This window comes from Oncorhynchus mykiss, chromosome 16 (assembly GCF_013265735.2).
Source record: "Oncorhynchus mykiss isolate Arlee chromosome 16, USDA_OmykA_1.1, whole genome shotgun sequence".
Taxonomy (NCBI): domain Eukaryota; kingdom Metazoa; phylum Chordata; class Actinopteri; order Salmoniformes; family Salmonidae; genus Oncorhynchus; species Oncorhynchus mykiss.
In genome coordinates, this window is record NC_048580.1 from 29,566,919 (window position 1) to 29,580,217 (window position 13,299).

Here is a 13,299-nt window from a genome sequence, read left to right on the forward strand (position 1 = left end):
TCTTGTTCTTTAAAAAAAAGTGGTGAAGCCGCCCAGTGTCGCAAAGAAAACCTTAACTTTGTGCTCTGACTCAGAACTAAATAGAGCCAGTATGCATAGCAGTGCACAAAAGTGGCACTCGGCGCTACTTCAGCAGCACCACCATTGGTTTGGGCAACAAGTTTCTTCTGAAGTTTAAACTCAGACATCTCAGAATTCACAAAGTCAAACACAGACCGCATCTCCCCCACATTACACTTAAAAAAGTATCCCAAGAAACGTTCCTAAAGCCCTGATCATCCACATACTTGACGATAACTGACAACTGCGAACGATATAAATGTGGGCAGTTATAATCTCCCTGCTTTTGTGATGCCGTATACCTGAACGATCAATGTTCTTCAGATCACAGTACCCCCTTTTCGCCCAAGACTGAGATTTTCCAAAAGGCAGGCAAGGCCAGCAATACAGGCGGCTTGATGAAAGGCTCCCTGTTAATCAGCTATACTTTTGACACCAATTGACATTGAATGCCCTCACCTTTTCATCCTTCTTCATGAAACTAATCTCAGGCAGAGGTCGACCCTCGTTTTTAATTCGTACCTTTTCCCGTGTACCCCGGAGAATGAAAGGGGTTCTTAAACAAAATGTCCACAACATTTTTGGTAGCGTTAGTCATTCTGTCGGAGAAACCTGCCTGCTCACGTTGCTAGCTACTGAAGATAGCAAGGCAAATTTAAATAAATTGCACTAACTGGACACAAAAATAAATTTATAAAACCAAGAAAACAAATTATAATATACCTCCTCCGTCTCCTGTAATTTGAAAAAGCTCATTTGAATTTAAGAATATCACAAAAATGCTCAACTATCACTCTTTACTCTTAACTCTATCCAACAATGTCACCAAGCTTCTCAACACATGCAGTTGAAGTCGGAAGTTAACATAAACTTAGGTTGGAGTCATTAAAACTTGTTTTTCAACCACTCCACAAATGTCTTGTTAACAAACTATAGTTTTGGCAAGTCGGTTAGGACATCTACTTTGTGCATGATACAAGTAATTTTTCCAACAATTGTTTACAGACAGATTATTTCACTTATAATTCACTGTATCTGGTTAACCTCACTAGGGTATGTGGGATGCTAGCCAGTGAAACTGCAGGGTGCCAAATTCAAAACAACAGAAATCCCATAATTAGTATTTTATACCAATTTAAAGATACACTTGTTGTAAATCCAGCCACAGTGTCCGATTTCAAAAAGGCTGTACGACAAAAGCACACCAAACGATTATGTTTGGTCAGAGCCAAGTCACAGAAAAACACAGCCATTTTTCCAGCCAAAGAGAGGAGTCACAAAAAGTAGAAATAGAGAGATAATTAATCACTAACCTTTGATGGTCTTCATCAGATGACACTCATAGGACTTCATGTTACACAATACATGTATGTTTAGTTCGGTAAAGTTCATATTTATATCCAAAAATCTGAGTTTACATTGGTGCGTTATGTTCAGTTGTTCCAAAAGTCTGGTGATTTTGCAGAGAGCCACGTCAATTTACAGAAATACTCATAATAAACATTGCTAAAAGATACAACTGGAATTTTAGATCCACTTCTCCTTAACTTATTATGGCTGCAATCCCGATATCGGGATAAGTGTCATCAACAACCGCTGAATAGCATAGCACTACATACAATAAATATTACTATAAATATTTATATTCATGAAATCACAAGTGCAATATAGGAAAACACAGCTTAGCCTTTTGTTAATCCACCTGTCGTGTCAGATTTTGAAATGATGCTTTACAGCGAAAGCAATCCAAGCGTTTGTGTAAGTTTATCGATCGCACAATAAAACATTAAGGTTACTTAGCATCAGGTGGCTCGGTCACGAAAATCAGAAAAGCAATCAAATTAATCGTTTACCTTTGATGATCTTCGGATGTTTTCACTCACGAGACTCCCAGTTACACAACAAATGTTCCTTTTGTTCCATAAAGATTATTTTTAGATCCAAAATACATCCGTTTGTTTGTCGCGTTATGTTCAGAAATCCACAGGAAAGAGCGGTCAAAACAACGCAGACAAATTCCAAATAGTTTCCAAAACGTCCACAGAAACATGTCAAACGTTTTTTATAATCAATCGTCAGGTTGATTTTAAAATATATAATTGATAATATATCAACCGCAAATGTCTTTCACAGTAGGAGAGGGAAAAGCAATACCTATCCAAACTCTGTTGCGCGAGCAAAACTCATATGACCACTTGACGCGATGTTATCGTTCTGGCTCATTTTTCAAAACAAAAGCCTCAAACTATGTCTGAAGACTGTTGACACCTTGATGAAGCGATAGGAAAGGGAATCTGGTTCATATCCCTTTAAATGGAGCAAAGGGAGGCTATGGAACATGGAATTTTCAAAATAGAAGCTACTTCCTGCTTTGATTTTCCTCAGGGTTTCGCCTGCAATATCAGTTCTGTTATACTCACAGACAATTTTTTTGTGTTTTTTGTTGTTGTTGAATTTTACCCCTTTTTCTCACCAATTTCGTGGTATCCAATTGTTTTAGTAGTTACTATCTTGTCTCATCGCTACAACTCCCGTACGGGCTCGGGAGAGACTAAGGTTGAAAGTCATGCGTCCTCCGATACACAACCCAGCCAAGCCGCACTGCTTCTTAACACAGCGCGCATCCAACCCGGAAGCCAGCCACACCAATGTGTCGGAGTAAAACACGGTGCACCTGGCAACCTTGGTTAGCACGCACTGCGCCCGCCCCACCACAGGATGTTAGTAAATAAATAATTAAGCCAATTTGTGCATCGATTCATCACTTAGGTTATGGTTCGTGCAGATTTACGAAATCAACGACGTTCAGAATGAGACTGATATGAGGAAATTATTGATTGATGACTGGTATGATATCGATATATTCTTGAGTTCATTCGGGAAATGGTAACTGATTGATTAAATGAATCAGTTAAATAAATCTCGTGGGCCCCAAATTCCTAATGAGTTAATGTTTACATGATTCATTTCATTGAGTAATAATTAAATGTAGTAATTATTCAATGAATTGCAGTCATAACATTAATGATAGTCATGTCATGACAGAACTAAAGATGTTAGGTGTTCAAGGTAATTATGTTGTTTTGACATTATAATAGACATCTTTGTCTGACATTATGGTGGATGTGATGTACAGTACCAGTCAAAAGTTTGGACACACCTACTCATTTGAAGGTTTTTCTATATTTTTACTGTTTTCTACATTGTAGAATAATAGTGAAGACATCAAAACTATGAAATAACACATATGAAATCACGTTGTAACCAAAAAAGTGTTAAAAAAATCTAAATATATTTTAGATTTGAGATTCTTCAAAGTTGCCACCCTTTGCCTTGATGACAGCTTTGCCCACTCTTGGCGTTCTCTCAAACATCTTCACCTGGAATGCTTTTCCAACATTCTTGAAGGAGTTCCCACACTTGTTGGCTGCTTTTCCTTCACTCTGCAGTCCAACTCATCCCAAACCATCTCAATTAGGTTGAACTCGGGTGATTGTGGAGGCCAGGTCATCTGATGCAGCACTCCATCACTCTCCTTGGTCAAATAGCCCTTACACAGCCTGGAGGTGTGTTGGGTCATTGTCCTGTTGACAAACGACTTATTGTCCCAATAAGCACAAACCAGATGGGATGACATATCTCTGCAGAATGCTGTGATAACCATGCTGGTTAAGTGTGCCTTGAATTCTAAATAAATCACTGACAGTGTCACCAGCAAAGCACCCCTACACCATCACACCTCCTCCTCCTTGCTTCACGGTGGGAACCACACTTGCGAAGATCATCTGTTCACCTACTCTGTGTCTCATAAAGACAGTGGTTAGAACCAAAAATCTTACATTTGGACTCATCATACTAAAGGACAGATTTCCACTGGCCTAATGTCCATTGCTGGTGTTTCTTGGCCCAAGTAAGTCTCTTATTCTTATTGGTGTCCTTTAGTAGTGGTTTCTTTGCAGCCATTCGACCATGAAGGCCTGATTCACTCAGTCTCCTCTGAACAGTTGATATTGAGATGTGTCTGTTACATGAACTCTGTGAAGCATTTATTTGGGCTACAATCTGAGGTGCAGTTAACTCTAATGAACGTATCCTCTGCAGCAGAGGTAACTCTTGGTCTTCCTTGCCTGTGGCGGTCCTCATGAGAGCCAGTTTCATCATAGCAGTTGATGGTTTTTGCAACTGCACTTGAAGAAACTTTCAAAGTACTTGAAATTTCCGCATTGACTGACCTTCCTTTCTTAAAGTAATGATGGACTGTCGTTTCTCTTTGTTATTTGAGCTGTTCTTGCCATAATATGGGCTTAGCCTTATTTGGTAAAATACCATCTTCTGTATACCACCCCAACCTTGTCACAACACAACTGATTGGCTCAAACGCATTAAGAAGGAAAGAAATTCCACTATATAACTTTTAACAAGGCACACCTGTTAATTGAAATGCATTCCACGTGACTACCTCTTGAAGCTGGTTGAGAGAATGCCTAGAGTCTGCAAAGCTGTCATTAAGGCAAAGGGTGGCTACTTTGAAGAATCTCAAATATAAAATATATTTTTTATATTTGTTTAACATGATTCTATTTGTGCTATTTCATAGTTTTGATGTCTTCACTATTATTCTACAATGTAGAAAATACTACAAATTAAGAAAAACCTTTGAATGAGTAGGTGTTTCCAAACTTTTGACTGGTACTGTATGTGTACAGTATCCTCAAGTCAAGATGTGTGTCTGTCTGTCTCTCTGTGTCTATGTGTGTCTCTACACGTGTGTGTGTCAGCGAGTAAGCAGCGTGTGTCAAGTGAAGCCAGCCCCTACACTGAGGAGCTGAAGCTGGCGGTTACCTGGAACAGAGTGGACATCGCCAAGAGTGAGCTCTTCAATGGAGACATCCACTGGAGGGTGAGACACTCATGTTCCCAATCAACCCCTAGACCCTAGGCCAGGATTCCCCAACTGGCTGCACGCGGTCTGAATTCCCAAAGTTTTTGGGGGGGACATAATAGACTCAAAACACCAGGAAATCAGCTCCAAGTGATATTAATTTAAGAAAGGTGTTCCCAAGTATTCCACACATAATGGAGAGAAACGTGATTGTATACAAATGTAAGCAAAGTTTGATATTATTATGTTGTAGTCAAACATTATATCTGTTTGGGCTTCTTGTGGTCAATTTGCCATCTACAAATTATTTATATTTATATTCTGGCCCCCTGACCATCTGCTCAAGAAAATAATTGTTGAATGGCTGAATCTAGTTGTTGATCCCTCGTTTAGGCCCAATGCACTATTGTGAAAATTCCACCAAGCCTATCAGAGGTCTAGGAGGATTGGGAAATGGAGGGGATCAAATCGGGACAGGGTTTCTCAATACTTTCACTTAAAAAATAAAAACAAATTATCCACAGAGAACTTAGTAGTAGATCATTTCTCTCTTCCAGCCACACAGCCACGAGAGATTAACAACTTTAAAATTGATGTGTGAATGCTGATCTTCTGTGCGCGAGCACTGTTTTACAAGTGGCGTGTGAGTCTGGATTGTCGAGAGAAATAATACACTACTTTAGCCACAAAGGCTTTGGGAGACCCAGCCTGTTCCATCTATACAGCAGCTGTCAAAGACCTGATCCATCAGATTCAAGTTTTATGTGCCATTTCATTGTAGGTTTGTACATACACTGAGTATACAAAACATTAATTAAGAACACCTACTCTTTCCATGACATAGACTGACCAGGTAAATCCAGGTGAAAGCTGTGATCCCTTATTGTCACTTGTTAAATCCACTTCCGTTAGTGTAGATGAAGGGAAGACAATTGAGACATGGATTGTGTATGTTTGCCATTCAGAGGATGAATTGGCAAGAGAAAAGATTTGTGTCTTTGAACAGGGTTTGATAGTAGGTGCCAGGCACATCGGTTTTTGTCAAGAACTGCAACGCTGCTGGGTTTTTCATGCTTAACAGTTTCCTGTGTGTATCAAGAATGGTCTACCACCCAAAGGATATCCAGCCAACTTGACACAACTGTGGGAAGCATTGGAGTCAACATGAGCAGCATCCCTGTGGAACTCTTTCGACATCTTGTAGATTACATGCCGGATTAATTAAGGCTGTTCTATGTGAGGGGGAGGGGGGGGGCAGTGTAGAGGTTATGATCATCTCATGCACAGTAAGGTAGCTCCCATGAAACTGTATTCGTAGACTGCAGTGCTCATTAGTCAATATAGGAGAGTGTTTACATTTTTTCCTATTTCACACATGCACAAGCGTGTATTAAATGTTTTTGTGGCATATCCCAAATCCTCCTGAGACACCCTCGGAATGTGGGGTCACAGCCAGGGCCTACCATTATCAACGGCAACCCTGGAGCAAACAGGGTTAAGGGCCTTGCTCAAAGGTACATCAACACATTCTTTACCTTGGTGATTCGAACTAGCAAGTTTTCGATTACTGGCCCAATGCTCTATCCACTAGGCTACCTGCCACCCATTGGTATCACATGGAAGAAAACAAGGGAGGGACTACCTGAAATTGTACAATAAGAAACACACATTTTTGTTCTGTTACCTCTCAATTTGACCTCTCAACCTCCCTAACCCCCCTGCAGTACCAGGACTTGGAGGACTCCATGACGGACGCGTTGGTCAACGACAAGCCACAATTTGTGCGCCTCTTCACCGAGAACGGACTCAACATCCTAGACTACCTGACCTATGGGCGGCTGGAGAGCCTCTACCGCTCGGTGGCCGACAGCTCTCTAGCCTACGTCCTGCTGCAGCGCCGCCTAGGGGAGCGCCAGGGTATGACAGGCTCGCAGGCCATGCTGCCGGATGTCTCTCCCACCAAAGGGTCTGGTGGGCCGCCAGGGGGGCGGCGGCCTGCGAATAAGTTCAGTTTATTTGAGGTAAGAGATGTTTTTAGTAAATTTTTATAAAATGTACTCATTTCAAGTACACTACATATACAGTGCATTCAGAAAGTATTTACTTTTTGCACATTTTGTTACAGCCTTATTCTAAAATGGATTCAATAGTTTTTTTCCCCCTCATCAATGTACACACAATACCCCATAATGAAAAAGCAAAAACAGATTAAGACATTTTTGCAAGTTTATTAAAAACAATAACATTGACATAAGTATTCAGACCCTTTAGTCAGTACTTTGCTGAAGCACCTTTAGCAGCGATTACAGCTTTGATTCTTCTTGGGTATGTCGCTTCAAGCTTGACACACCTTTATTGGGGGAGTTTCTCCCGTTCTTCTCTGCAGATCCTCTCAAGCTCTGTCAGGTTGGATGGGGAGCGTCGCTGCACAGCTATTTTCAGGTCTCTCTAGAGATGTTCGATCGGGTTCAAGTACGGGCTCTGGCTGTGCTCCTCAAGTACATTCAGAGACTTGTCCCGAAGCCACTCCTGTGTTGTTTTGGCTTTGTGCCAGTCGTTGTCCTGTTGGAAGGTGAATCTTCGCCCCAGTCTGAGGTCCTGAGCGCTCTGGAGCAGGTTTTCATCAAGGATCTCTCTGTACTTTGCTCCGTTCATCTTTCCCTCGATACTGCCTTGTCTCCTAGGCCCTGCCGCTGAAAAACATCCCCACAGCATGATGCTGCCACCACCATGCTTCACCGGTAGGGATGGTGCCAGGTTTCCTCCAGACGTGACGCTTGGCATTCAGGCCAAAGAGTTCCATCTTGGTTTCATCAGACCAGAGAATCTTGTTTCTCATGTTCTGTTAGTTTTTAGGTGCCTTTTGGCAAACTCCAAGCAGGCTGTCATGTGCCTTTTAGGAGTGGCTTCCGTCTGGCCACTCTTCCATAAAGGCCTGATTGGTGGAGTGCTGCAGAGATGGTTGTCCTTCTGGAAGTTTCTCCCATCTCCACAGAGGACCTCTGGAGCTTTGCCAGAGTTACTATCAGGTTGTTGTTAACCTCCTTAACCAAGGGCCTTCTCCCCCGATTTCTCAGTTTGGCTGGGCGGCCAAGTCTAGGAAAAGTATTGGTGGTTCCAAACTTCTTTCATTTAAAAATTATGTAGGCCACTGTGTTCTTGGGGACCTTCAATGCTGCAGACATTTTTTGGTACCCTTCCTCAGATCTGTGCCTCGACACAATCTTCTCTTAGAGCTCTATGGAGAATTCCTTCTACCTCATGGCTTGGTTTTTTCTCTAACGTGCACTGTCAACTGTGGGACCTTATATAGACAGGAGTGTGCCCTTCCAAATCATGTCCAATCAATTTAATTTACCACAGGTGGACTCCAATCAAGTTGTACAAACATCTCAAGGATGATCAATGGAAACAGGATGCACATGAGTTAAATTTTAAGTCTCATAGCAAAGGGTCTGAATACTTAAATAAGGTATTTCTGTTATTTTATTTCATGAATTTGCAGAAAATGTCTAAAATCCTAGTTTCACTTTGTCATTATGGGGTATTGCATGCAGATTGATGAGAAACATTTTAGATTAAGGCTGTAACCGAAAATTATTATTTCTGAATGCTCTGTATACAAAAGTATGTGGACACCCCTTCAAATTAGTGGATTCGGCTGTTTCAGCCACACCTGTTGATGACAGGTGTATAAAATTGAGCATACAGCCATGAAATCTCGATAGACAAACATTGGCAGTAGAATGGCCTCACTGAGGAGCTCAGTGACTTTTAAGATGCCAACGAGTCATATTGTCACATTTCTGCCCTACTAGAGATGCCCCGGTAAACTGTAAGTGCTGTTATTGTGAAGTGGAAACATCTAGTAGCAACAACGCCTCAGCCACGAAGTGGAAGGCCACACAAGCTCACAGAATGGGACCGCCGAGTGCTGACGCGTGCTGCACGTAAAAATTGTCTGTCCTCGGTTGCAACATTCACTACCAAGTTCCAAACTCACCTGGAGCTTAATGAAATGGGTTTCCATGGCCAAGCAGCCACACTCATGCCTAAGATCACCATGTGTAATGCCAAGAGTCCGCTGGAGTGATGTAAAGCTCGACTCTATTGGACTCAGGAGCAGTGGAAACGCGTGCTCTGGAGTGATGAATCACGCTTCACCATCTGGGAGTCTGACAGACATCTGGTTTTGGCGAATGCCAGGACAACACAACCTGACCCAATGCATAGTGCCAAATGTAAAGTTTGGTGGAGGAAGAATAATGGTCTGGGGCTGTTTTTCATGGTTCGGGCTAGGCCCCTTAGTTCCAGTGAAGGGAAATCTTAACGCTGCAGCATACATTGACATTCGATTATGTGCCTCCAACTTTGTGGCAACAGTTTGGGGAAGGCCCTTTCCTGTTTCAGCATGACAATGCCCTTGTGCACAAAGCTAGGTCCATACAGAAATGGTTTGTCGAGATCTGTGTGGAAGAAGTTGACTGGCCTGCACAGAGCCCTGACCTCAAGCCCATCAAACACCTTTGGTATGAATTGGAATGCTGACTGTGAGCCAGGGCTAATCGCCCAACATCAGTGCCCCGACCTCACTAATGCTCATGGCTGAATGGAAACCAGTCCCTGCATCAATATTCCAACATCTAGTGGAAAGCCTTCCCAGAAGAGTGGAGGCTGTTATAGCAGCAAAGGGGGGGGCAACTCCATATTAATGCCAATGATTCCCCCTCTATCTTCTCCACCACCATGTCCTCTCTCCCTTTCTTCTCAGGTGTCGAGAGTCCTGGAGGACTTGATGGGGGATGTGTGTCAGCCATTTTACCACTCACCACTGGAACTGGAGAACATCTCCTCCCAGAGAAAGGCTCTCAGGGTACTCTCAATAACATAGATTTTCCTTTGTCTTTCTTTCCTTTTTGCATAGTTTATTTTTCTTCATTTCCCTAAATTTTCTCCTTGTATTCACTCTTTGTGGGCTTTGTACTTTGATACGTGTAAATTAAATTGCATATTTGGTCCAAGATACTTAACTTCTTTATTGGAACTCACCCCAATCATCTCTCTCTCGCTCTCTCTCTCTCTCCCCCTCTCGCCATCCCCATCACCCTTTCTCTCAGCGTGTGAGTAAGCTGTTGCGGGGTGACTGTGTGTACCAGGACAGGCGCTGTCTCTTTCCCTGGGCTAGTCTCTTCGTCTGGGCTGTGCTGCAGAACCGCAAAGACATGGCCGTCTTCTTCTGGGAGATGGCAGGCGAGTCGGTCCTCAGTGCTCTGAGCGGCTGTAAGATCCTACGGGAGCTGTCCAAGCTGGAGAGCGAGACGGAGACCAAGCTGGCCATGAAGGAGCTAGCGCAGAGGTTCGAGAACCTGGCTCACGGTGAGACGAGAGGATACCTTTTTTTAATAGAAACATGAAAAGTGATAATGGAGAAGGTGTTATTTCATCATTTCATAAAGGTTGAAAAGCGGAAAACAGTGCAGAGACTGGTGAAGTGGTAACACTCCTCGCTCTCATCTCACATGCGACTCCCCGCCGGAGACCAGGGGCTCTATTTTAACAACCCTAACGCAATGGTAAATCTAAGCGCTGTTGGTAGCGCTTTACTGTAGGTTCGGGGCTATGCCAGAAATATTGTTGCTATTTTCACAATCATAATTCTGGACGCAGTTGCTGAAGGTGGCGCGAAAGGGCTGGGTTTTGATGAATAAACTATTTGTGGGTGTGTCGTGGCTTGGCCCCTCACTGGCCAATCAGAACCTGCTCCATGGCTAAATAATGTGGTTGCTTCAAGTTTGTATTTACGGTCTTTCATGTATTGCGTTGTCATCAACTCTAATTCGAATGTTAGTCTGTTATAGCCTAGTTCGTTAAATAGCCTGCCCCATATTTACAAAACATATTGAACATGTTTGCAGTCCACGTTGTAATTGCATTGCTTCAATTTGGAAATACATTGTTAAACATATGCTATAGCATTCGCACTGATATATGGGCTAGGCCAACTGTAAATTGCAGCCTAAAAAGACTATGTATAATTCAAATCAAATTCTAATAAAAACAAAATAAAAACTTGTTTTAAATAGGCTAAATACAGTTACAGACACCATAAATGTTCGCTGTGGGCGTATAACTCAGACAAGGCAACTTAGACTATGGAGGGTTTTACGTATATCCTAACTTTTCACAGGAGCTGGATAAAGATCCAATATAAAGAGAAAGGAGAAATGTCTACTCACAATAATTGTTCCCTATGGGCATATAATTCAGACAAGGCAACTTGCTCCCAAATATAATCTTTTATAAACATTGGAACCATCTTACAGATCGCATACACACTTCTCCAAAAGTTTTTGGGGGATTTTGATTTTTTTTAATCATGTTCGGTTTTAATAACATTTTAAAAACAACAAATGTCAAATCTATTGATATCATAAAATTGCTGTTGAACCAGCTTTCGTTATACTAGGCCTAAGGTAAAGATGGGATTGGATTTTGAACATATGAAATGGAAAACAATCTGATATTTTGGTTCACCAATATTCACAGAGGTTCTCATCTCTTGTCATGATGGGCATGGACACATGTAGCCTATATCATGGAGGGGATTTCACACATGTCCAAAACCGGATCTGCATCGCTAAAATAATGTAGACCTTTAAATCCGTCTCTGTAGATGTATTCAGTAAGTGTTACCAGAGCAGTGAGAGTCGCTCCTTCACCCTGCTGATCAGGAAGTCTCCCGTATGGGGAGGGACCACCTGTCTAAAGATGGGCATGGCCGCCGACGCCCGCCTCTTCTTCAGCCACGATGGAGTACAGGTCTGTCTGTCTGGCTGGCTGGCCTATTCTGCCTTCTAATTAAACAAAACATTTCAACTAGTGTATTCTTTTCACCGTCTGTAATCATATTTCACTGCGTCTTGGATGCTCCAGTGCATAGGATGTAACCATGTACATTTGAAGTTGTATACAGGAGCATAACATGACATCATAGGCTACAATAGATTGAATAAATTGCAAACCTCGACATCTCTATGTGCCTCCCCCCCAGTCTCTCCTGTCTCAGATCTGGTGGGGGGATATGAAGAGGAGCACGGAGGTGTGGAAACTCCTCCTCACCTTCTTCTGTCCCGTTCTGATGTACACCCAGCTCATCTCCTTCAGGTACCTTTAGTACCTCCTCCACATCCACCTCTGTCTGGGAGTGTCTGTTTTCTAGTCCTTGATTAAAAGTGAATATCAATTTGTGTATGGAAACTCTTTCTTTCTGTGTGCTTTTCTTTCTGCTTCTCCCTCTTATCACTAGCAATGTGTGGGATTAAGTCGCTGATTACGTAAATCATGTATTGATGTCAAAGGTTAGGATTTGGCCCTCAGTACCTTAGTTTCAATGTTATTTATACTTTAAACTTTGTCTTTCACAGGGAATTGGAGGAGCCGGGGAAGCCTGATGAGGTTGCACAGGGTAGAGACAATGACAGCCTTTATGGAGAAACAATTTTCTCCTTCTCTGACATCAAGCACATGTAACTCTCCCTCTAAAAACGCATTTACATTGTAGTGTGTGTGTGTTAAATTGTGTACATACTATATGTCTCACCACATTTGAGTACTTGTCTGTGTTGTGTGCACCTGTTATGTGTTTGCATGTAAATATACCTACTATAACATTTGGTAATATGCAAGTATGCAGTGTTTTCCACTAGTGCCGGTTGTTGGCTATACAGCTGATTAGACTAATTTTCAGCCGGCTACTTTTTCCACTTAAATTAATTAGGCTACTTTTCAATTCACTAGTCAGAAAAAGTTTTGCGGAGCCCTCTCCCGCTAGAATGAACAATATGTGTCTAATAGCTCCCGAGTGGTGCAGTGGCACTGCATCGTAGTGCAAGAGGTGTCACTACAGTCCCTGGGTCAAATCCAGGCTGTATCACATCCGGACGTGATTGGGAGTCCCATAGGGCAGTGCACAATTGGCCCAGCGTCGTCCGGGTTTGGGCGGGGTAGGCCGTCATTGTAAATAAGAATTTGTTCTTAACTGACTTGCCTAGTTAAATAAATAACAAAATTGCGATCTATTGATAGGACAGGTGCCTGTCCGTCACAAAGTGAGCGATTACAGGGAAACACTACTGGTTTGACAGTCTGCTCTCACTGGGCACACACTGCTTTAATCAACTTTGTTGCCATCAACTTTGAACCAACATGGAATAGACGTTGAATTGATGTCTGTGCCCAGTATGCTGTCTGTCCCGCCTCCCGGTACCTGGTAACCTGTTGTGTGTGCTGTGGTTGCAGTCAAAATTATTTACATGGAGGGAGAGAGCATGAATTTGCACGTCCCATATAATTTGAGT

The 13,299-nt window shown here is 42.4% G+C and overlaps 1 protein-coding gene across 2 annotated transcripts in view; it reads left to right on the plus strand.

Moving 5' to 3' along the window:
- The window catches only part of LOC110491797 (transient receptor potential cation channel subfamily M member 4), a 94,970-nt gene that overhangs the window by 32,877 nt on the left and 48,794 nt on the right, over positions 1 to 13,299 (plus strand). For both annotated transcript variants that reach the window (XR_005036502.1, XM_021565561.2), the window contains exons 10-16: positions 4,839 to 4,960; positions 6,667 to 6,963; positions 9,714 to 9,815; positions 10,060 to 10,318; positions 11,616 to 11,761; positions 11,994 to 12,106; positions 12,367 to 12,468. Coding sequence is in view for 1 of the 2 variants with exons in the window: in XM_021565561.2 (XP_021421236.2) it covers positions 4,839 to 4,960; positions 6,667 to 6,963; positions 9,714 to 9,815; positions 10,060 to 10,318; positions 11,616 to 11,761; positions 11,994 to 12,106; positions 12,367 to 12,468 (1,141 nt within the window). In the remaining variant the exon portion in view is untranslated. The remainder of the gene's footprint in view (positions 1 to 4,838; positions 4,961 to 6,666; positions 6,964 to 9,713; positions 9,816 to 10,059; positions 10,319 to 11,615; positions 11,762 to 11,993; positions 12,107 to 12,366; positions 12,469 to 13,299) is intronic.